The 26317-nt window shown below is 41.6% G+C and overlaps 1 protein-coding gene and 1 non-coding gene across 3 annotated transcripts in view; one reads left to right on the forward strand and one right to left on the reverse strand.

Moving 5' to 3' along the window:
* Positions 1 to 26317, forward strand: part of LOC126473534 (UDP-glucosyltransferase 2-like) — a 234940-nt gene that overhangs the window by 44729 nt on the left and 163894 nt on the right. The window contains exons 6-7 of one of the 2 annotated variants that reach the window (XM_050100647.1): positions 522 to 741; positions 2095 to 2382. In XM_050100647.1, the coding sequence (XP_049956604.1) occupies positions 522 to 741; positions 2095 to 2371 (497 nt within the window). In that variant the 3' untranslated portion in view covers positions 2372 to 2382. Of the gene's footprint in view, positions 1 to 521; positions 742 to 2094; positions 3107 to 26317 lie in introns of those variants that run through there. The other variant, XM_050100646.1, reaches the window with a different exon arrangement.
* Trnas-uga (transfer RNA serine (anticodon UGA)) lies at positions 6523 to 6597 on the reverse strand. The gene has a single exon. It is a non-coding gene; the product is annotated as a tRNA-Ser (tRNA).

The following is a 26317-nucleotide window of genomic DNA, read 5'->3' on the forward strand; positions in this document are numbered from 1 at the left end:
GTGTGCGGCTGTAGATTACGCTGTATAACAGGAGGCACGGCTCACTGACGCGATTTTTACGAACCCTCAAGACGGAGCGCCAGTGCACTACTGTGCTGCAATCCGCAACCAAGCGTCGCGCGGTCCTTCCTATAAACACGTGTTTATCTCGGAAAGCATTGATTCATTTTAGTGCCCAAATACGGCTAACGTAGCTTAACACTTTCAACAGATTCTACGAGGGCACTTGCCATAAGACGATTCAAAAAGTACCGAACGTCCTTGCTTCTACCAATACCTAGCGTAGTGATATTGCATGCATTCAGCGTTGTACAAAGGTTTAACTACTGTAGTTCTCTTGCGCCATTCACTAATGGAGTTGGAAAGGGCAGCGAAGAGTGGGAATGATACTGGTCCGCTATGTACACTGTTCTGTCTTACATATTATTGATACATGTATACATATAGGAATTTTTGAGCAAGTTAGAAAAGTTTGATTGTTTGTGCAACTTTTATAAACTTTTTTGTTTTTTTCTTTCCAGCACATCCCAATGTCCGTGTGTTCATCACTCAGGGCGGTCTGCAGAGCTTTAACGAGGCAGCCTATCACGGAGTTCCTCTACTGGGGATTCCCATCTTCGGCGACCAGCAACATAATGTAGCGAAAATGGTCGACGCTGGTGTTGGCATAGAGCTCAAATTGTGGGACGTCACAAAAGACACGATTTCGGACGGTATTCGAACGATTATTAAGGATAAAAGGTACAAAATACTATGTGTGAATGAATCAGTTGTTACTAGATTCATAAGTTAATAGATATTTTATTATTTATACAAAAATGCTCCACTGAAATGGGTAGCACGAACAGGAGTTTGGACGATGCCGTTCTATACTGTACGATTTATGACTCTGACGTATGGGTAATTTTTGTTTAGAAACGACGTTACTGCACACTTTTAAATCTTCAGTAGTCTTAATGTACAGGAACTGAAGTGAAACTAACAGGCTCGATGCCTTTACATATTCTAATCGCAGTGTGGACAATCAGAGTTACTGCATTGTTAAGACTAGTGAACCATTCTCTCTATCCCTTTACTGTAGAAGAGAGGTGACTTGGAAGGACAGTCTGCCTACAACTTCAGAACTCAACAAATAATACAGGATCTATACTGGCTAGTGGCATGACCAGATGGAATTTGTATACCACAGTATCCCCAACGTTTTCGGTTAAAACTGAGAAACAACACAGTGTCATAGATTTTCTAACCAGTTAGCTACCCTTCCGATAATTGCAGATTGGTGGATTGGGTAACAGGAGGGCTTCCGTGTCACTCATGAGGGTGATTTTTCTTAAGAGACATCAAGCGTCTCGGATAATCTCCAGTTACTCGAACACGTTTCTGTGTGATCTGTATCTACACTTTAGCTTACTCAAGATACCGATATATTCTGTACCTTATTATGAACCATATTACAAGTGTTATGTTTGATGATGTCACCTCATTTTCCCTGGAATTTATATTGTTCAGTAGGCTTGATAATACCAGAATTACATAGAAATGAAAGCCGAAAACTCTTTTGCTCTATATTACCTCATATCGTACTGAGGTGTCTGGAAATGTCCATCACCTCCTTGAATTATTATGAGCACTGCCAGTCAATATTATTTTTATAGATGTTTAAATAAAATGGATGCACATTTTAGACTTAGTTATTTGTCTTGCTTTTAAAAATATTATTTGCTCCTCAGTTTCTAGAAAACTGTCACCATCAATGCGTTGTTGATGGGAGGAACTCACTGTAAAATCTAATTACGTCTTCATTGGGTGTCCATCTTCTGTTACACAAGTTTTTGATCGTAAAGTGAGCCATGTTCCAATCACAAATACCTTCTGCTCCCAAATTCCTCCCACTTATCTTCGTTTTCATATTTACTTCCCCTGCAACGACCAGACTTGCAGTGCGAATATTTAACATTAAGTCTCCATGCGACTTACCAAAAATTAGCTATCTTGATTCTTCTAGTCACTGTTGCGCACTGAAGTATGACCTGTTACCGCTTTCAGGCACTGCAGAAGTGCATTGTCATCAACCTTCTTTCTTTCTTTCTACAGATTCAGCGAGAACATGAAGCGCTTGTCAGCCGTATACCGTGAGCATAAGGAAGAGAGCCTGCCTAAAGCTGTGAAGTGGATCGAGTATGTACTTCGCCACAATGGAGCCCCACATCTGCGTAGTGGTGGAAGAGACTTGGCCTGGTACCAATACCTGCTGCTAGATGTCGTTGCCTTCGTGCTGGCTGTTGTAATGGCCTTTTGTATAGCTCTCTACCACATTGCTAGCTTTCTAATCCACAAATTGTTTAAATCCAAGAAACTGAAAACGAACTGAGGACGTGTAATCTTCTGTTATACAGAAGTTTATTTGCCTACTAATTCACTGAGCATGAGCTTGAATGTCTCAAGTGGAATGTTGGAATATATACATTCACACACATTTGTGAAATCTATGTCGTGTTTGTGTCGTATGAAATACAACGTATAAAACTTTTAAATCTCATTTGTGTAATGTTACAAGTGGGAAAAAGTCTGTGTGTATGACTACATTGTTATTGTTGTTATTTGAAGTACAGTTTTCGTTTGAACGGCTGGCTATACAATTCAAAATACTGTTTTGAGTTCTGCGATTTGTACAAGTGAAGTTTAAAAATTTTGTACGTGGTATTTCGTATGATACAACCACGACAAAAGTTTCATAGGTGTACATACCTATGCATATGTGGTTGGAGTCAGTCCAAACAAACACTGCTCGTAACATCTTTCATGCGACACTCAGTGTCAATGGAAAGTGCTGGCTTACTTCCCGTTACAAGCAAAATAATTTTTAAAGCGGACTACTATATGCCTATTCAAAAGAGTGGTGTCACCTTAGTTTAGTATGATACTCTTTTATCGATATGTATGTAGAGTAAATCACGAAGAATTACCTTAGCTATGTGAGAGCTGCTGTATACAAATACAGGATATAGAAACAGAGCCAAAATGTTGTAACTTATATATGGCATTAATAAACTGTTACACTGTTTCTTCATAATTAAATAAATCATATTGTGTTTAACAAGTTAAATTAACGACTTATTTTCTTGTAGTCATGATCGGTTCACTTTGGTAAAAGTCCTTTCCTTCTCATTTGCATCCTAGAAATTTTGGACTACAGCTTACATCTGTCAACAGAATATTTTTTTTTTCTTTATTGTAATTTCACTTCCCCACCCCATATCAGCAAGGCGTTGGCTGTCGGCAAATACATTTGCCGTTCTTCTGCCACATAAGAGGGAAATTTTGAAAGACATAGTATAAAGGTTGGATGTGGTGGTTGACAAGAGAAACAGTTTGTACAACTGAAAGACAGATCCTCAATTCCATAAGTAAAATGTAAAAGCTTGGTTCAGTGACTAATTAAAATATATACACAAATGAGTGGAAAATTAGCGCCACAAAAGAAGATATAAAAACAGATGTAGTGGCAGTTGAGTTGTGACTCCTCCATCATAGTGTCCACGTCGATCCGTCTGATGATGGTGGTTGGTGGATGGTGTGAAGGTTGTGGTTGCTTGGTCCTGGAGTTTATGGGAAACGATGAAAGGTTTGCATAGGGACCAAAAATGGCACAGGGATCATCTGGAGGAGTTTGGTCTGAAACTTTGATCAGGGGATTCATGAGGACCCAGTCATTTCTAGGGATTATCTAAGTAATGGGTGTGTAAGGGATATATTTTCTGGGTTTAAGGAAGAGGGTTCTGAATTTTAGGAAGTTGAATTCAGGACAGGAGGAAGGTATGAAGTTCTGTGGACTTAGTGGCGGATGGTTTGATGTGACGGCCCGTGAAGTCTGGGCTTTCCGTTAGTTTAGATGCTCTTTTTTTATCAGGGGTAGGGGTAGTGTCAGGGCTGAGACATTTGGCGGTCTTTTGTATGTTCGTATGTAAGGAAGATGTGGTGGGCACAACTGAAGGTAACAGGTGATGGGATTGTTTGGAAAGGGGTGCCACAGTCCAGGAACCTATTGCAGAAACGATCTGGCTGAGTCTATGGTGATGTATGGTGGTGACAGTTCTGGTGTTGGCGCTGTACTTGATGATGCTGGTCCTCGTGCTGGATCAGAAGAGGGTGCCGCTGGGTAGGCATGTCTGGAGAGGTGAGGACTGAGAGATGGGATAGGCCTGATGAAAGGTGGAAGACTTTCAGGTGAAGATAGCAGGTGATGGGAGGGGCTTGTATAAACATTAGTCTTGATTGGAGAATGTCTGGTGGCGTTGAAGTTACTAGTTGATGTATGGCTGACGAAGTCGGCGGCGAAGGTGACGGCAGGGGTAGCAACATCGGCAGCCACGGCAACTGTGAAACTGCGACAAGACTGCGGCGAGATGGAGACAGCGATAGTGACGATGATGCACCGAAAAGAGTCAAGACAAGCAGGCGCGCGCATACACAGTAGTAGTCTAGAAGGCAGAATAAACTGACGATAAACGCGCACATACACGGGAGAAGTCTCAAAGGCATGACGAACTACACGGATAAACATAAGTAAAACATAGGGGGGTATACTCTGTTCACCATAAGAATAAACCTGATGTAAACAATCACAAACGCGTTGATTGGTCGGAGGCCAGTCTTATCACACGTACACTGGTGTTGTTGCACTCTTGGAAGTAGGTCCTACTTATGCATGGGATACGTCATTACTAAGTTAAAAGAATAAGATATTCAAACGTATTACCAATCATCGACGTATTTCTCAATCACGTTTCAGCTATGTAGCGTTCATTTAAAAAATCGTGTACAGTCACTGTCTGTGCACTGTTGTCGTCTGATTGTCGCGCTATTAATACGCAGTATAAAAATGGCTGACGCTGCTTACTGTTCTGCAGTAGAACACGGTTAAAAAGCGTCGATAAATAGGTTGTTCTTTTTGTTTTCCATGAATTCACAGAGATAATCAGCTTTGAAGTTTTTCGAGGGACTGTATTGCATATAGTTGAGACAACCAATTACATTGTTTGTATAGCGGTATCGGTAGTGTCGTAGATTTTTAATTTACTGCAGTTCCTGGTTCGCTGGTTCAAGTTTTATTTGAGTAATTGTTTTTCTTTGAAATATCTACATCTCACAGTTGTAAAATTCATCAGTTTTTATGAATGATGGACGTCTTCTTGTTCTTGATTACATACTGCACTCGAAATTCCTGTTTTCATTTCAAATATAAATTCTTAATTATAAATACTTTATGAAAGGCTGTTAATAGAGGTTACTTAAATTAAGAAAACATAAGTATCATTTTTGAAGGCAAAAATGAAAAACTTAATTCTTTATTCTATGTAGGTGAGTGGCAACAATGTTTTCGCAGTAGGAGGAGAAAACTGGTGATTGAAATTTCATGAGAAGATCCCGTCGCAACGAAAAACGCCTTTGTTTTAATGATTGCCAGTCCAATTCACATATCATGTCAGTGACACTATCTCCCTTATTTCGCGATAATACAAAACGAGTTGCCCTTCTTTGTACTTTTTCGATATCATCCGTCAGTCCTACCTGATGCGGATCCCACACCGCTCAGCAATACTCCAGAATTGGGCGGACAAGTGTGGTGTAAGCAGTCTCTTCAGTAGACCTGTTGCACCTTCTAAGTGTTCTGCCAATGAATCGCAGTCTTTGGTTTGTTCTACCCACTATATTATCTGTGTGATCGTTCCGACTTAGGTTATTTGTAGTTGTAATCCCTAAGTATTTATCTGAATTTACAGCCTTCATATTTGTGTGACTTATCACGCAATTGAAATTTAGCTGATTTCTTTTAGTACTCATGTGAATAACTTTACACTATTCTTTATTCAGGGTCAATTGCCACTTTCCGCACCATACTACAGATATCTTATCTAAATCATTTTGCAAGTCGTTTTGATCATCTGATGACTTTACAAGACGGTAAATGACAGCATCATCTGCAAATAATCTAAGATGGCTACTCAGATTGTCTCCTATGTCGTTAATATAGATCAGGAACAATAGAGGGCCTATAACACTTTCTTGGGGAACGCCGGATATCACTTCTGTTTTACTCGATGACTTTCCGTCTGTTACTACGAACTGTGACCTTTCTGACATAAAATCACGAATCCAGTCGCACAACTGAGGCGATACTCCGTAGGCACGCAGTTTAGTTATAAGACTCTTGTGAGGAACGGTGTCGACGGCCTTCTGGAAATTTAAAAATATGGAATCAATTTGACATGCCCTGTCAATAGCACTTATTACTTCATGAGTATAAAGAGCTAGTTGTTTCACAAGAACGATATTTTCTGAATCCGTGCTGACTATGCGTCAATAAATCGTTTTCTTCGAGGTACTTCATAATGTGCGAATACAGTATATGTTCCAAAACCCTAGTGCGAATCGAGGTTAGTGATATAGGCCTGCAATTCAGCTGATTACTCCTACTTGAAACATGGAAAAGAATGAAACTTCCTGGCAGATTAAAACTGTGTGCCCGACCGAGACTCGAACTCGGGACCTTTGCCTTTCACGGGCAAGTGCTCTACCAACTGAGCTACCGAAGCACGACTCACGCCCGGTACTCACAGCTTTACTTCTGCCAGTACCTCGTCTCCTACCTTCCAAACTTTACAGAAGCTCTCCTGCGAACCTTGCAGAACTAGCACTCCTGAAAGAAAGGATACAGCGGAGACATGGCTTAGCCACAGCCTGGGGGATGTTTCCAGAATGAGATTTTCACTCTGCAGCGGAGTGTGCGCTGATATGAAACTTCCTGGCAGATTAAAACTGTGTGCCCGACCGAGACTCGAACTCGGGACCTTTGCCTTTCGCGGGCAAGTGCTCTACCAACTGAGCTACCGAAGCACGACTCACGTCCGGTACTCACAGCTTTACTTCTGCCAGTACCTCGTCTCCTACCTTCCAAACTTTACAGAAGCTCTCCTGCGAACCTTGCAGAACTAGCACTCCTGAAAGAAAGGAAGGTAGGAGACGAGGTACTGGCAGAAGTAAAGCTGTGAGTACCGGGCATGAGTCGTGCTTCGGTAGCTCAGTTGGTAGAGCACTTGCCCGCGAAAGGCAAAGGTCCCGAGTTCGAGTCTCGGTCGGGCACACAGTTTTAATCTGCCAGGAAGTTTCATATCAGCGCACACTCCGCTGCAGAGTGAAAATCTCATTCTGGAAACATCCCCCAGGCTGTGGCTAAGCCATGTCTCCGCTGTATCCTTTCTTTCAGGAGTGCTAGTTCTGCAAGGTTCGCAGGAGAGCTTCTGTAAAGTTTGGAAGGTAGGAGACGAGGTACTGGCAGAAGTAAAGCTGTGAGTACCGGGCGTGAGTCGTGCTTCGGTAGCTCAGTTGGTAGAGCACTTGCCCGCGAAAGGCAAAGGTCCCGAGTTCGAGTCTCGGTCGGTCACACGGTTTTAATCTGCCAGGAAGTTTCATATCAGCGCACACTCCGCTGCAGAGTGAAAATCTCATTCTGGATGGAAAAGAATCATTTTCACAGCATCGAGCACACCATACAAATGCTGCATTTCTTCATATGCCACTGTATAATTACAACATTAACCCAACAAAACTCATCTGGAGAAGGGATTTGGCCCGAGAAATAACAAGGCTGTTAAGTTGCCAGACTAGTGGAACTAACGCATGCAGCTTTTTCACGTGACACTGCCGAATGCCTGGCGGGATATAGAACAGCACCTCATAAAAGGGGAAAATGTGGCGCCTGGTTGGCTTCGTGGATTCTGTTGTTGATAGACTCGTTATCAACGTAGCATATAACGGTTCCATAACTGAAACGTATTTCTCAGATTGGGATAAGGAAGGAGCTAAGACATTACCTGACGACTGACTGTAATTAATACCTTCGGTGGCTTCAGTATTCAACAGCACGGTGAAATCCCTGCAGTACGCTTTTGCATCACACACAACTCGCTCAGAAATATTACCCCGAGTTTAAGTTAGGAATTTTAATTACTCTTGTTTGTAATTAGAACACTGTCACCTGAGAACGAGAGCATTTTATGCTTTCCGTATGCTCGTCTAAGAAGCGTGCGGTAGTTCTGGAGTTTTGCCAAATATTATTTCATTCTTTTTAAATTCAAACGACATTCAAAGAAATATTGTTTCTCTGCTCGCCTCTTTTTTACGTCTGAACCGCAAATGCTCACACCATTGCAGGCTAGTTGGACCAGCTGGCTGGCCAGTGGTGTCCAGGTTAAAGGCGCAGGTTGAAACGTCCCCTTTGGAAAAATTATAAATGACTGTGCTGGTAGCCGGCCGAAGTGGCCGAGCGGTTCTAGGCGCTTCAGTCCCGAACCGCGAGATCGCTACGGTCGCAGGTTCGAATCCTGTCTCGGGCATGGATGTGTGTGATGTCCTTAGATTAGTTAGGTTTAAGTAGTTCTAAGCTCTAGGGGACTGATGACCTTAGATGTTAAGTCCCATAGTGCTCAGAGCCATTTGAAGCCATCCGCTCTCAAAACACCGCCATCTCTCTCTCGACATCCACCACTGCTGGCGGCTCACCTCCAACTGCACAACGATACGCACTGTTCACATCCAACTTCCCAACACTACAATAATGAATATTCCAACAATGCCAACCAGCGACAGACTGCACACACGACAGTCAGTGATTTTCATACAGAGTGCTACGTGGCGTTACCAACATAAAAACTTTAACAGCCTATTTACAGGGTAAAGCTGTTGTTCCCCATTATCGCTGTGTTTGTACGTGTAACACAGCATAAACCCTATCCTTATGATCGTACTTCACTGTACTGGTCACAGCTTCGCTTCCGCTCCACGTGAAACGAAATCCAATGAGATTCAGTCACACGCGGAAGAATACATGGCGTAATGTTTACATCACGTTTATTCTTATGCTGAATAGAGTATAGCTCCTACTAGTCCAATTTTGGAAGCAGAGTAGCAGCCAGCGAACTAGTGATAGTATATACACTAGTCGATTGATACTAGTCGAAGGATGTGCGCCAGCAGAATAGAAACAGAAAAGAAACATTCTTTACAGACACAAATATTGATAAGTTCTTTTATGCTGATTTGTTTCCTCACTGCTGATGTTTACCCTGTGGTCATAATATTTTCTCACTCTGATAAGTTTTTTTCACTTTCATATTTCACTTATTTTTCTATTTTAGGCACAAACTATCCGATCAGTTCTGTCGGCTACCCCTATGTAATGCGTAATTGACCACTAGATGTCGAGTGAGGCGGCGGACTTGCCGGTATAAAAGAGGAGAGAGTAATGTGTTGCTGGGGACTAAGCTGCTGCCCGCCCCCTTCGGGGGGAATCAAAACTCAATAAAGTAAAAAGTGTTGTCGGTAGAGAAGCACTTCGATCCTGGACTATACTGCGTTCATCATAAGAATAAACCTCATGTAAACATTACATGATTTATTCTTTCCCGTTTGCTGTACCTTCATTGGATTTCGTTTCACATGGAGCGGAAGATAAGGCCGCTATTACACTATCAAATTTCTTTCTCCAATATCTTTGTCAAAGAAATTTGATGGTGTAATAGGGAACTTTGTCAAATGTCGTCAAATATTTGATCAAATCTAGAGCTTCGCTGTAGATTTGATCAAAGAAGTCGCTTGTCTTCTGTTCACTGCAATGTGACATGTTACCCCTGGAGCGCTAGCATCGCTGCAGGGTTCTGTCATCTGTAGTGTTTATAAAATCATTTCCGATAAATTGGTTTGTACCGACAACCACAAAATTGGTAGAGATGTATGAAGCACCGGCCGGAGTGGCCGAGCCGTTCTAGGCGCTGCAGTCTGGAACCGCGCGATCGCTACGGTCGCAGGTTCGAATCTTGCCTCGGGCATAGATGTGTGTGATGTCCTTAGGTTAGTTAGATTTAAGTAGGTCTAAGTCTAGGGGACTGATGGCCTCAGATGTTAAGTCAAATAGTGCTCAGAGCCATTTGAACCATTTTTCGGAGATTGGACACGTGACCAAATCTAACTCTCTCCTGTAGCAAGAAATCGGAGTGTTAGAGTGAGCCTGTCTTCTGCAGATATAGCAGTTCTTAAGTGAGTATTGTGTTTTGTGATACTCTTCACTGAGCACACACAGAAATGTATGCTCATCCATTCTTAAGTAATTGATGTACGACTTGACGCCCTCCACTATACGCTCACGTAACAAGTTTTTTTGAATGCTTTTATCGTGTCGTCGTAAGATCCACGGCTTCACCCAGGTGCGTTTCCTTTTTTTCCCCCGCTTCTCTTCCACATGTGCTCACAGTGCAATTGTGGTTCACGCAACTGCTGCGGTTAATAACAAATTGTTGTTGTCAGCCATCTTGAACTTTGACGAAAAATATGATGACAGTGTAATATCCCTTTTTAGCGCCACGTCAAAGATCTTTGTCAAATATTTTACTAATATTTGATCACATCTTTGATCAAATCTTTGACAAAGAAATTTGATAGTGTAATACTGGCCTAAGCTGTCTCGAGAGCAGTCAAGTACGATAACGAGGATACGTTTTATCCTGTGCGTTACGCATACGTTGTCTCAGCAATGATACGGGACAACATCCTACACGGCACATTTAACGTGGACAGCATTGGCCATGCAAGTGATCCAACCAACCTGCAGTGATGTGAACAGTTGCAGTAAAGACGTGAAAAGAGACGAGCAAAGAACAATATAGCTTTGAAGGTCAATTAATTTTTAAACAGAAGGAAACTATATACATCAAAACTCAGGCGATAGGCTTCTTAGATCACCTCACAGAAAACATAAAATATGCTCGATCTTAGTTAAAATAGTATTATAATTAACAACAAGAGTGATGAAAATTTCTGACTTTAACAAGGCTGATTTTTCTGCATGAGCTGTGCGTGACGTAACAGCACACAGCTGATTTCCCGTGTAGTTAAATACTGAGGCTACTGGAGGTATTACAGTCAGTCGTCTGGCAATCTCTGAACTCCTTCCCTGCCGGACTCCGAGAAATACATTTCAGTACTGCTACGTTGATACCGAGGCGATCAGCAACAGAATCACAAGAACACCAAAAAGTCCACATTTCCTCCTCCTCTTTCAACGACGTGTTGTGCATTTCGCCATCGTTCTGCAGCAACGTGTCACAAAGCTACGTGGATTGGTTCCAGTACGTTTGGCAGCTTAAACGTCTTCTCGCGACAAATCCCTTAACTTGGCTCTTTATCATCTCTATTCGAATTCGATTGCAGTGGTGCGGTGACAACTATAAAAATGCAACATTTCTACAGTGTGCTCGACGCCGTGTTTCTACAATGCTTATCACTCTGATTCATGGAGACCACATCTGTCCTGCAAAACAATGGGCATATTTAATAAAGAGCATTTGACTTTTCATTTATCTCCAAAAAAACTGATTGCGTGATGTTTTCTAACTTCAGCAATCTTTAACAGCCTGTTATAAAATATCGATACGGAAGAACTTACATTTGAAAAGAAAACCAGAATTTTACGTGCAATATGTAATTATAATCTAGAAGACGTGCATTTTTATTGAAAAATGATGGTTAAGTACGAGTTAATTAACATATATTTGACGAATTTCATATTTAAATGATCTAGGTATTCAAAGCGAAAAGAGAACTTATAGACCCCAGCGAGATTCGAACAGTCGTCCCACAACATGTACGATAATCCCTCTGTAACGCTACCGATCACGCCACGCACATAGTTCAAATACAATATTACAAATTCAATATTACATAGTGTTTCTTGAAACACCTCAGATCTGATTATTTTCTGTAAACTTGTTAAAAAATATTTAAGAACAACTTGTTTCTCGCCGTTAACGGTGTACCGCGTACGTGTTTCACCACGAAGCAGGAAGCAGTGTCATCCATTTTTACAGTGCCGGTACATATGAATAGCGAGACAGTCAGAGCACAAGTAGCGCTTACGGAGGCTGTGACTATACACGTTGTTTGAAATAAAAATTATGTAGCTGAAGTACGATTAAGAACAACTTTGGTGGCTGTTAATACAGCATAATGTCTCAAAAGTTCGTTTACAGTGACGTAGTAATAAGATTGGTTCAAATGGCTCTGAGCACTATGGGACTCAACTGCTGAGGTCATTAGTCCCCTAGAACTTAGAACTAGTTAAACCTAACTAACCTAAGGACATCACACACATCCATGCCCGAGGCAGGATTCGAACCTGCGACCGTAGCAGTTGCGCGTTTCCGGACTGAGCGCCTAGAACCGCGAGACCACCGCGGCCGGCGTAGTAATAAGATATCCAATACATAAATTGGACCTACTTTCAAGAGCGGAACAACACCAGTGTACGGGACATACGGCTCCTGACCGCTCATCGCGCTTGTCTTTGTTTAAATCAAGTATATACTTATGGTGAACGAAGTATAGTAACTGGATGTCATCTGAGTAACATACGCTTCAGGAAAATACCAAAATTTCTAAAATTCGAGACCTTGAAAGCGTACACACAAAACTGATTTATTCTTCATCTTATTCTGAAGCATCTCACGCGGCTTATGTTTGTCACCTCATTTTCACTGGAATTTGTATTGTCCGGTAGGATCGATAACAACAACATTACATAGAAATAAAACCCGAAAGTCTCTTGCTCTGTATTACCTCAGACATCGTATCGTCGCATATGGAACAGTCCACATGCTTCCAGAATCGTAATGAGCATAACGAGTGATATGCTTTCCATAACATGCTGCTATTATGTTGTGTTGATTATCTCGCTTTGGATTCGAATTTCGATCTGGATGAAACTGGAACTACTTGTATATTGCCTACACCGCACTTGGAATGTGTTCTGGAATTTATTGTCTTAGAACTTCTCTCTATCTCCCGCTTTTTACCGTTTGTGAACGTGTTCCACAGTCGTTTATACTGCAGTCTGGGAACTGTGCACTGGAAATCATCAACCATGCTCGTTGAGAGGTTTTGCGTTTGTGTCTAGCGGCATACAAAATTCTACAGGTACGTTTCCTGTTTGAATCTTGATGGCAGAAAAAAGTGTTCTCCACTACTATATGGTCAGCAAGGACGTGTGGTGGTGTTAAGTTCCTGGACCCTAGTCACAGAGCCAATGCGCTGACATAAATTTCAACGCCCTTTACCCAGTCTCTTGGAAACAGAAGTAGAAAAGGCGCTGAAGGAGACGAAGAATAGGAAGAAGGCATGTGGAATTGATGATTTGATTGCAGAACTGTTCAAGAGTCTGGGAAACAAGGCAAGAAAAGAAATAGTCTGCCTCTGTAACGATATATATGACAAAGGGGAATGGCCTGAGGACTTCCTTGCAACAGTTATGATAAGAATAGATAAAAAAAGAAACACTAAAAAATGTGAAGAGCATCGGACCATCAGTCTAATTTCTCGTGCAGCTGAAGTCTTGCTGAGAGTGTTGAATAGAAGGTTATATGGCAAGCTGGATAGAGGGATTGCAGAGGAGCAGTTCGGATTTAGAAGAGGGAAACGAACAAGAGATGCTATTGGCATGTTAAGAACTATAGGGGAAAGATATATGGAAAAAGGTGGAGAAATCTTTCCTGTTTTTATAGATGTAGAGAGGCTTTTCACAGAGTTCAGTGGAACAAGCTGATGGATATTTTGAAGAGGAAAGGAGTAGATTGGAAAGAGAGACGACTGATACAGAACCTATATTTACACCAGAAAGTAAGGATAAGGATTGGAAATGAAATATCAGGAGGAAGCAGCATTGGACGAGGTGTTACACAAGGTTGTTGCCTTTCCCACTGTTGTTTAATGCATACCTTGAAGAGATTATTGCGAAAGGCTTAGATGGGAAAAGAGGGATATGTATTGGTGGAAAGAGAATAGAATGTATAAGATTTGCTGACGACATGGTATTAGTGGCAGAAAGTGAGCGGACAGTGAATAACATGCTAAAAGATATGAATGGAGCTTGTGTGGAATATGGGGTGCAAATAAACACAGCAAAAAGAAAGAGTATGGTCATCAGTACAAGACGGAGACTGTCCAATATCAAAATAGGACGATCTACCATCAGCCAAGTAAGTGCATTTAAATATTTTGGAAGCACAATAACTGAAGACTTGAGATGTCACCAGGAGGTGAAAACTCAAATTGCCATAGCGAAGGAGGCATTCAACAGAAAGAGGAGACTCTTATGTGGCAAATTAGATAAAGGTCTAAGGAAAAGGCTTGGCAAATGTTTAGTCTGGAGCGTGGCAGTATATGGGGCAGAAACATGAACGCTGAGACGAGTGGATGGAAAAAGGTTAGAAGCATTTGAGATGTGGAGGAGAATGGAGAGAATAAGCTGGATGGAAAGAGTGGGTAAAGAAAGAGTACTGGAAAGGGTTGGTGAGAGAAGATGTCTGCTGAAGGTTGTAAGAGAAAGGAAAAAGAACTGGTTGGGACATTCATTGAGAAGGGGGTGCTTGCTAGCAGATGCTTTGGAAGGATTGGTTTGTGGGAGAAGACTGAGGAAGAAGGAGATACAAGATGATAGGTGACTTAAAGGGAACAGGAAATTATGCAGACCTGAAGAGGATGGCAGAAGACCGAACGGCCTGGAGAACTACCATGTGAAAACCTGCCTTTTGGCAGAACACTGCTGATTATGATGATGATGACACAGTCTCGTTGAAGTGAGAGCACTTGATACTGGCGATAGGCGCTAAGCTTTCTGGCAGCTTTGGTGCTATTCCAGGAAATCCCTCCTTGCAGCTACATAGTCACCACAGCATCACACTATGCTGTACACAGATCACAGAAGTCATGGGACAGCGATATGCACATACACAGGTGTCTGCAGTACACAACGTATGAAAGGCCAGTGCATTGGGTGTGCCTGTCATTTGTACTCAGGTGATTCATGTGAAAAGGTTTCCGACCTGATTATGACCGCACGATGAGACTTTGAAAGCGGAATGGGGCATTCCATATCGGAAATCAATAGAGAATGCTAATGTCTGAAATGTGATATTCTCGACACACTCTTGACACTTTGGCTTTGATAATGCAGTAGCCGACGGCCTGCAATTAACGACCGAGAACATTGTCGTTTGTTTTTAGTTGTCAGTGTTAACAGACAAGCGACACCGTGTGAAATAAACACAAACGTTAATGTGGGGTGTACGACGAACATGTCCGCTAGACATTGCGGCGAAATTGGGGATTAATGAACTACAGCAGCAGACGATCGACGTGAGTGCCTTTACTAACAGCAAAACATCACCTGCAGCGCCTGTCCTGGGCCTGTGACCATATCAATTCGACCCTAGACAACTGTAAAACGTGGCCTGGTCAGATGAGTCCCGATTTAAATAGGTAAGAGCTGACGGTAGGGTTCGAGTGTGCCACAGACCCAACGATGACATGGATCCAAGTTGTCAACAGTGCACTGTGCAAGCTGGTGGTGGCTGCACGATGATGAGGGTGTTTACATAGTCCAACAGAACCGATCATTGACTGGTAATTGTTGGCTCTGAGCACTATGAGACTTAACATCTATGGTCATCAGTCCCCTAGAACTTAGAACTACTTAAACCTAGCTAACCTAAGGACATCACACAACACCCAGTCATCACGAGGCAGAGAAAATCCCTGACCCCGCCGGGAATCGAAACCGGGAACCCGGGCGTGGGAAGCGAGAACGCTACCGCACGACCAGGAGCTGCGGACTGGAAATTGTTATGCTCGTCTACTTGTGTGTATGTGAATTTCTAAGGGACCAAACTGCTGAGGTCATCGGTCCCTAGACTTACACACTACTTAAACTAACTTACACAAAGGGCAACACACACAGACACCCATGCTCAAGGGAGGCCTCGAACCTCCGGCGGGAGGGCTGCGCGATTCGTGAAGTGGCGCCTTAAACCGTGCGGCTCAGTTACTTGGAGGCCATTTGCAGCTGTTCATGGTGTACATGTCAGGATGAGTGATTGAGCGTAAGTGGGCATCCAGGACTGATCCTGTTCACTCTATCATATGGAATGAAAAAGAGAGTTGCCTAAAAATGGAGATTTATTCTCCTTCTCCTATTCTAAGGGGTGCATCTGGTCTGTCGTCCGCCACAAACGCGAAGGGAACCGTACATAGTGGAAGAAAGCATTTCGCCCTCAATGGGAGGGCTGGTAGACAAGAGAGCGCTCTGCTGTCCAACCTGCGCACCCCACGTGACCAGTCTCCGTTCTCCCACTGGCTGGCTTTGAATCCTGTGAAAGTGTTACTTGCTCAGCAGCCCCGTGGATAGCGCCCCTAGATCAGCAGAACCGAGAGTGGGATCTATCCCTAGTGCTGCGGAACTGCTTTTGGTACCTACATCACGCCACTGAGGAGCATTAGTAGTCGCAAGAAAAATATTGCAAAATTTGGGAAAGAAAATAATACTCTTTTTCACCGTTAAGACACTTTGGGCTGCACAATTCTCTCCCCATTCGTCATGTTCATAAGTATTAGGTTTTGAAGCGTGTTGCTGAACAGTTTTGTTAAAAATGTTACTTCCCAACTATGCGACGTTGTCGGAGTTGGTGCAGTGGCCGGTTGTCAACCAGGCGTGCCTGTGAGCATGGGAGCAGCAGCAGCTGGGCTGCAGTTGAGTCGGCTCGTTGTTACGCTGGATCCGTGATAAGGTCCCAGTGTCAAGGCTGTAAGTGGGTCAGCTACCGGTGACTGCAACACTCGCGGCCGCTTCAGTGAGGGTTCGAGTAGTTGAAATTTAACAGAAAGGGGGGCAGGAGATTGATGATGACTATAATAAGAAATATAACAATTTGCCATTAAAGGCGTGACTACAGAAGAAGTGAAGTAAAGAAACTCATAATAGTAAACACTTGAAATTTAAAGTTGACAAATAAAGGTATATTTTCCCCTTACAAATCTGGTCTGATTACACCTGCAGCAGAACTGGACTGATTACTAGAAACTGAATACATATCACAGCGTAAAGGAGGGCAATACCTATGAAGTGACGTTTTTAACCCCAGTTCTCACCAGCTGGTTGGGGATTTAGTACAACCCGCAGTGCTGGCTCACGTGATTTACCGCACCGTATTTATAGATTAGATTAGATTAGTACTAGTTCCATAGATCATGAATACGACACATCGTAATGATGTGCAACGTGTCAGGTTAATAAAAGGTTTCTATACAAGATATTACATTACACAAAATATGACTTTTTTTGGGTGGGGGGTAGGGAAATTACCCACTTACTATATCCAAAAATTCATCTAATGAGTAGAACGAGTTGCCATTAAGAAATTCTTTTAATTTCCTTTTAAATGCTATGTGGCTATCTGTCATACGTTTGATGCTATTGGGTAAGTGACCAAAGACTTTTGTGGCAGCATAGTTTACCCCCTTCTGGGCCAAAGTTAGCTTTAACCTTGAGTAGTGAAGATCATTCTTTCTCCTAGTGTTGTAGCCATGTACACTGTTATTACTTTTGAATTCGTTCGGACAGTTAATAACAAATTTCATAAGTCAATATACATATTGTGAGGCTACAGTGAAGATCTCTAGCTTTTTAAATAAGTGTCTGCAGGATGACCTTGGATGAGCTCCAGCAATTATTCTGATTACACGCTTTTGTGCAATGAACACTCTTTTACTCAATGATGAGTTACCCCAGAATATGATGCCATACGAAAGCAGAGAATGAAAATTGGCGTGGTAAGCTAATTTACTGAGATGTATATCGCCAAAATTTGCAATTACCCTAGTAGCATAACTAGCTGAACTCAAACGTTTCAGCAGATCTTAAGTATCTATTTTCCAGTTCAACCTCTCATCAATGCATAAACCTAGAAATTTTGAATGTTCTACCTTAGCTACCGATTTCAGATTGAAGTCTATATTTATTAATGGTGTCATTCCATTTACTGTGTGGAACTGTATGTACTGTGTCTTGTTAAAGTTTAGTGAGAGCCCATTTGCAGATAACCACTTAATGATTTTCTGAAAACCATCGTTTACAATTTCACCAGTTAATTCTTGTCTGTTGGTTGTGATAGTTATACTTGTATCATCTGCAAAAAGTACCAGCTTTGCACCTTCGTGAATATAGAATGGCAAGTCATTAACATATATTAATACTGAACCTTGCGGCACCCCAGTCTTGATTGTTCCCCAGTTTGAGAAATCACCAGTTTTTTGTATATTATGTGAACTGCTTATTTCAACTTTCTGCACTCTTCCAGTTAGGTATGATTTAAACCATTTGAGCGCTGTCCCATTCATGCCACAGTACTTGAGCGTATCTAGAAGTATTCCATACAATAAAGCCCATGACAAGTAGAGCTAAGGGCCCAGACGTAACGCTCTGAATGACCACGGTAGTTATCTGGTGTCCGGAACACAATAAGCTGTTGCCGACAGGGGCGAACCAGGATTCGTACATTGTCAGAACAACACGAGGGCACCGAGCAGTAGGGGTTTTCTCTTCGAATAATGCAAGTTGACAGTTCCTCACCCCCAGTGTTGAATGATAATGTAGGACACTTGTAGCAACTGGTATGTACACAGGATTTAAATTTACTAAAATGCACGACCTTTACAGAGTATTAAAATGTCACTAGTTTGCCCGAGCATGTGTTATTGGATTGTAGGCCAAGCAACTGGGATCGGGTGTAATTGGTAACTTCCAAATTCGCAGTTGGTACATGTAACTAATACCATATCTTATGGGAATAATCCGTTGTAATCCGTAAGATGGAGATTATTACCACAACCTAAATATAAATTAACTGCATCTGAATGAGCGTCTTGTGCCTCTAGCCAGGCACAAGAAACGTCCGTAAATTTCTTAACGAATAGGTATAAGTCTCTTTATGTGAACAGTAATGCATTACAAAGACGAGAGCTAGTAGAAATCCTTGGGTAACAGAAGAGATATTGAATTTAATTCATGAATGGAAAAAAAATATAAAAATGCAGTAACTGAAGTAGGTAAAAAGGAATACAAACGTCTCAAAAATGAGATCGACAGAAAGTGCAAAATGGCGAAGCCGGGATGGCTAGAGAACAAATGAAAGGATGTAGAGCCATATAACACAAGGGTTAAGATAGATACTGCCTACCGGAAAATTAAAGAGACCTTTGCAGAAAAGAGAACCACCTGCATGAATATCAAGAGCTCAGATGGAAACCCAGTACTAAGCAAAGAAGGGTAAGCAGAAAGGTGGAAGGAGTATATAGAGGGTCTATACAAGGGCGATGAACTTGAGGGCAATATTGTAGAGATGGAGAAGGACGTAGATGAAGATGAAATGGGGATATGATACTACGTGAAGAGTTTGACAGAGCACTGAAAGACCTAAGCCGAAACAAGGCCCCAGAAGTAGACAACATTCGATTAGAACTACTGATAGCCTTAGGAGAGCCAGCCATGACAAAAACCCTTCCATCTAGTGAGCAAAATGTATGAGACAGGCGAAATAACTTCAGACTTCAAGATGAATGTAATAATACCAGTTCCAAATAAAGTAGGTGCTGACAGGTGTGAAAACTACCGAACTATTAGTGTAATAAGTCATGGTTGCAAAATGCTAACACGAATCCTTTACAGAAGAATGGAAAAACTGGTGGACGTCGACCTCTGGGAAGATCAGTTTGGATTCCGAGGAAATTTAGAAACACGCGAGGCAATACTGACTCTACGACGGCTCTTAGAAGATAGGTTAAGGAGACACAAATCTTCGTTTGTAGCATTTGTGAACTTGGAGAAAGCTTCTTGGTAATAATGACTGGAATACTCTATTTCAAATTCTAAAAGTATCAAGAGTGAAGTACAGAGAGCGAAGGCTACTTACAATTTGTACAGAAACCAGATGGCAGTTATAAGTGTTGGGGGGCATGAAAGAAAAGCAGTGGTTAAGAAGGGAAGTTATTAAATCTGTATATTGAGCAAACAGTAAAGGAAACAAAAGAGAAATTTGGAGTAGGAATTAAAGTCCTGGGAGAAGAAATAAAAGCCTTGAGGTTTGCTGATGACATTGTAATTCTGTCAGATATAGCAAAGGACTTGCAAGAACAGTTGAACTGAATGGACAGTATCTTGAAAAGAGGATATAAGACGAACATCAACAAAAGCAAAACGAGTATAATGAAATATAGTCGAATCAGGTGATGCTAACGGAATTAGATTAGGAAATGAGACACTTAAAGTAGTAGATGAATTTTGCTATTTGGGAAGCAAAATAACTGATGATGGTGTAAGTAGGGAGGGCATAAAATGTAGACTGGCAATGGCAAGGAAGCCGCTTCTGAAGAAGAGAAATTTGTTAACATCGAGTATAGATTTAAGTGTCAGAAAGTCCTTTCTGAAATAATTTGTATGGAGTATAGCGATGTATGGAAGTGAAACATGGACGATAAACAGTTTAGACAAGAAGAGAATAGAAGCTTTCGAAATGTAGTACTGCAGAGGAATGCTGAATATTAGATGGGTAGACCACGCAACTAATGAGGAGGTTCTGAAGAGAATTGGCGAGAAGCGGAATTTGTGGCACAACTTGACTAGAAGAAGGGATCGGTTGGTTGGACGTGTTCTGAGGCATCAACAGATCACCAGTTTAGTATTGGAGGGCAGCGTGGAGGGTAAAAATCGTAGAGGGAGAGCAAGAGAAGAATACACTAAGCAGATTCAGAAGGATGTCGTGTGCAGTAGGTATTTGGAGATGAAGAAGCTTGCACAGGATAGAGTAGCATGGAGAGCTGCGTCAAACTAGTCTCTGGACTGAAGACCACAACAACAATAATGCATTACAATATATAGTGCAAGAGGAGATACGTACTCGAAGCTAGGACAGTCAAGCTCAAAGACAGATGAAACAGAATTAATTCAAATTGAACTGGTTGTTTGTATCAAACGTATTGTTCGCACGTGTGTAGATAGTTATGTACGATGATGTTATTGCGGTTTGCAAATTTAGTGAGATGAAATGTCATTGTTATTCGACAGTTTTCAAGTGCGTTATGCATGCTGTTGAGGACTGCAGCGAGGTTATGCTCGGTGCTAATGGTCTGCTCTTCAGCGCTTATCAGCAAGGCTATGCGAGACTCAGCAGGTCGGGTGTCTTTCCCGTGGCTCGAGCGTCGCCTCCGGAGCGTAGGCAGCTAGCGGCGAATGTCACGTGAGCAAAATACATTCAGTGGTCTGTTAATTGTTTACGCGGTAGCAAGATCAGTACTGATCTATCGTACCCGCGTATTTCTTTTAATTCTGAGTGCAAAGCACATGTAATTACCTTTAAGTAAGTTCCTCAAGGGTAACTAAATGAAAATAAAAATTTCATTTTAATAGATTGGTTGTGCATGGTTGCTTTAGAGGTTCAGAATCTCCCATTTCAGGTACAGCCATTAACGAATGACAAATTTTGTCTCCACTGGGTGAAACGTTACTGCATATTGTCAATAATAGGTATCATTCACATCTTACTGCAAAGGAGGATTTAACATTTTTGCGTTTCCATTAGAACTCATTGCTTGGACTAAAGTTGTATTAGACATCGATCTGCCTGGAAAGGTCTGACTACACTACAGAATGTTGCACTCTTTCTCACATAGCGAAAACTCTCGCGGAAATGTATTCTGTAGCAGCACCTGCTAAAACATGAATTTCCGTTAATCGCCTCGGATACGGCGATAGATAGGATGACCAAATATACCGGCTAAGAGTATCTGATCAGAGCTGGAATAATTCCGTTTATTCAAGGTTATTGGCATTAATATCCTCAGTTTCCAGTCACACGACGCAGTCAAGCTTCATGAGAGGCCTCCACTATGCCTCCTTTTCATTCAATAGGGGCTCAAATATTTGCTTACTGTGCGAGGATTCTACCATATTATCTGGGTGAGCTCTGTACCTTCCAAAATTGGTTTTATTCAAGACATTAGCCAAATGCGTTACTATTCACGCATGAGTTGTTTTCGTTTTCAATTTCATGTTTTAAAATTTCACTGTTTAAGTACGATACAACCTACTAACATGGTGACAAAAATTCGTCTTTCGCTGTTTGAGACCTTAACTTGAGGCGCTCCCAAGCGCAGGTGGTTCGCCGACAAGGGGAGCACAGGGCGGAGTTTACAGCTAAAGAATCTGTGACGTCACACGGCAGCCATTTTGCTGTTTTGACGTCACGGAGCCACGCGCTTGTTGTACAATCCAAGACCAGATCCAGTGGGGGGGGCGGGGGGGCGGGTAAACCGGGGTATTTGCCCAGGGCGGCAATTTCAGGGGGCGCCAAATTCATATTCTTGAAGAAAAAAACCTTGTTTCACAAAGTGCCCAGCATCCAAGTAACTGAAAATTTTGCCAATTTGCTACACTAGTAAGGGCTAGTTGCACAGTCCCCAGTTGGCAGCCGCTTCATTCTATTCTCAGAATAGCGCGGAAAACGCGTTGTACGAACACGTAATAACTCCTAACGGAGAATAAAGGCGGGATAACTGAATCAGTGATTCGGGCAGGGTTAGTCGAGTTAACAGAAGAATAAATTTTAACAATGGTAAGAATAGTTGCAGATTTACTTCTGACAAGATTGTTTCTTAGAACTAAGAATGAGAAGCGACTGGGACATCAAACAAATTATGTTGATGAGTATGGCGATTCCAAATCTGTATAAAAATTTCGTACTAATGCCACTACTTTTCGATCTCATGCTTGAGAAACTGGAGCATATGAATAAAATGTAAAACTAAAAAAAATGGTAGCGGACTCTTCAGTTGACTTTACAGCTCAAATGAAGCAGGCAATACCGGGAAACACCCAGACATACAAGAGAATGTGGTATCGAACACTTCAGTTTACATCATCTCAAATGAAGCATGCGATTCCCATCAACACCTGAACAATAAAAGAAAATGGTATCGTACACTTTAATTGACCTATAATACACCTCAAATGAAACAGGTGAGTCCAATCAACCCTCCGACATACAAAACAATACAAGGAAATATTACCGAACACATATTTTAACCTATAAAACGCCACTAAAAGACACAATACAACAAAAACCATCCGCACCTGTCATGAACTACAATAGAAACTACAGTACAAAAATCTTCTGTAACTTTGTTTGGCTCCCGAAATGGCATAGATAATGGGTGGTATACCGATCTTCAACTAACCTAATTTTTAATACAGCTGAAAATTTATTAACTATAAAACTACAGTCTAACTTACATTTACAGCATTACAACAGTTTCCTAACTAACTTTAATTCATGGCTACTGTAGTCTTCATGCCTTCTACTTTACTCTTGCTATCAGTAGCAAGAAGTCTGCCTTTCATGAATCAACAGCCTGTATAATCCATGGGCTGGAACAATATCAGTGGAAGACCAGCCAACTTTATGAACATCAGATTGCCGACTGTGGAAAGATGAAATGAAGCTCTTGTTGGCGAGACAATCATATTCATTTGCAAAAACCCACGTTCACATTGACTTGTTGATACAGGAACACATTTCAGTGCATGCTGAAGAGGAAGGAGGGATACTGGAATTTTCTTCTCCATCAAATACTCCCGAACTGGTTGCCAGCGATTCAGCTGTCGAGAACGGTTGCTGCAGCTTAGAAATATTTGAAACAGTTAATGACATCACTTTTCCCACCAAAAACTGCACTGGTATCGTTCGTATTGCAATTACCAACACGAAAAAATGAAATAAAAAATTTACGTCCGTGAAATAAATCTTTGGTACTCTTCCAAGTTCTCAACATCGTACAGAAAATTACTTTGTCGACGAAAAAGTTTAGGTGTACGGATCCCCCAGCGTTCCCCCAGAAAAACAGTACTGCATAAAACTTTCTGCTTGTAGTAGGCGTGATAGGCCTTTGATATAGGTACTTCGTGAATTATATTCTGTCGTCTTATCTATGTAAATGAGGTAGGTAAAATGGCCATTTGTGCCAAAACAGCATCGCTTATTTGGCATGTGTTGCAATAGCTGCAGTTTTAGAAAGGTCTATTCCTTTTTATCTAGCAGACACACACCGTCAGGTGGGTTGCGAAGTGTGGATGTAGATGTAGAAAACAGACGTAATCAAATCGAGAAATCACACCAGTCTTAGATACTTTTCGTATTGACAGCTTTTTCAGTATCAGACAATGGCATTTTGATTTTCCTCTTACCAAAACGTTTGACGAACTATGTACAGCTGTTGCAAGATTAGAGAGAAAAAAAAGCTGGGACATAAGCATTGAACAAATGTGTACTGTCTCGCTTGTCTGTTGTCTGTACTGCTTTTATGTTTCCTATATTTAATTTTATGACACACAAAAGAGAAAGTTATTAGCTAACAGGCAATAAAGGTTGCAAATTTTCCGAAGAGTTATTATTCTCCCGGTCACACATAATCCCAGCCAGTATTAATTGTGCGGTTTTCTTTTAAGAGGGGTAGGAAGGATGTCAAACAGGCCGACTGGGAGTACGAGAGGTACCACAGAACATTTTGGCTCGATGGCTTCCATTACAAAATATACGAGTTTGAATACCACAGAGAGAAATCCAGTGAAGCGTAATAGAAGAATGCTGTCTAAAGAGGCTTAGCACTGCACTTTGACACACTTGCGACCAAATAACATGTCTTACGTTTCCTCGAACATGTATGTTTCGTACATCAAACTCTTCAGAAAGATGCGCTCTACAAAATGAACATATTTTCGAAGAATCGGTTTTAATTTTTGACCTCCTAACTCAAACGCTCGAGGGTGAGTCGGGCAGGGGGGGGGGCGGAGCCACTATCAAGGTTTTGCCCAGGTTCGGAAAAATCGTAGATCCGGGACTGAAACAATATGGCGCCTCTCGCAGCGTGACGCATAGTCACGACGGAACCTCTTGAGTCATATTTTCGCTCATGTTCTTTATGGAGAACGGTGACAGGACTTTAATCATTAACCTGTGTGTGGTGCTACGGTCTGATGACCAGTAATGAAACATTCGTAGCTCTGCTGTCTCTTCCTCCAGGCTGGCAGAAGTAAACTTACCTCGACAGACTCCTTGTTGTTCTAGTTGTTTTTCGTGAGTAGGCACAGGGCTGATAAAAGCATTGAAGTTCAGCGGTTCTTACGAATTATTTCCTTTCTGTATCAAGTAATCTGAATAAATATGTAACCAGTGGTTATAAATTTTGAGCATGGCTGTGTTATATCAAATATATCCATGAAAGCTTACTTGTGGTGATATAAATCACTAGTGAAAACATGTTGTTGACTCAATCAGGTAGAACTGCGTGTACGTAAAGAACTCAAACGAAGTGTAAAATACTGGTGTAATGATGTACAAATGTTTCACTCAGGTGGGTAGCTCTTGGCTCATTCATAACATCGAGATACAATGAAGTATTCATAAGGTCATATGTGTTGCAGGTTATTTGTTGCCAACATTCGTCAGTGTGAATACAGTTAACGGTGTGATTTCAATGCTGGGGTAGCTTCGGCATTTTGTTGCGTAGTAATTAACTGAGAATGAACATTAGAATGAAATGTAGCAGAATATCAAATATTAATATACAATGTTGGGTCTCCTGTAGGAAGGCTGACTCGATAAAATTCAGCAGTTACACTCCAAAAGTGTTCAGGCTGTAGCACAAGAAGCAGCATCTGATAAATCCCCTGACGTATAATTTGTAGTCTTTGAATTACTTAATGTTCAGAGGCGACTTGCGAATATACATTCTTGAACGATTGTTATTGTTAAGCATTTGAGAGGCCTTTTACGACATCTTACGTCTCTTTACAGCGGCAATAATATTGAGGTGTTTTGTCTTACACGACTTGCTAATGCAATGACCTCGTAATTACTTAGTCTTTTCTAGGTTAAGTATTCGCGTCCATGACCAGGAACTATTCTCGTCTGTGACCAGGGACAAATGGTTGGCAAATACTAGTCTGTGTAACTTTGGCATTCCTGTTTCAGTTGTACTTTCATGTTTTCCTGCGATTGGCATGTTTTGCCACGACTGAAAAGCAGTTACTATGACTTCCATTTAACATCTATACTCAATTTCTATAGATAATTACAAAATTATTTTCCTATGCCCTGACTGATAATCCTCAAAGTATGACTTATGTATCACATCACACAAATACAAACATGTATGGTCATAAATGAGAAGCGCAAGCAAATTCTTACTGTGTACAGGGGGCTGCAATGTATCTCCTTGGTAATTGTCTTCATCCTCCCAGTGAATAGAACTTCCATTATACTTCATTCAGCAATAACATTCAAGTTTTTGCACACTTTAGGAACGTATTTAGTCCCGGGATCGTAGG

This window comes from Schistocerca serialis, chromosome 4 (genome assembly GCF_023864345.2).
Source record: "Schistocerca serialis cubense isolate TAMUIC-IGC-003099 chromosome 4, iqSchSeri2.2, whole genome shotgun sequence".
NCBI lineage: Eukaryota > Metazoa > Arthropoda > Insecta > Orthoptera > Acrididae > Schistocerca > Schistocerca serialis.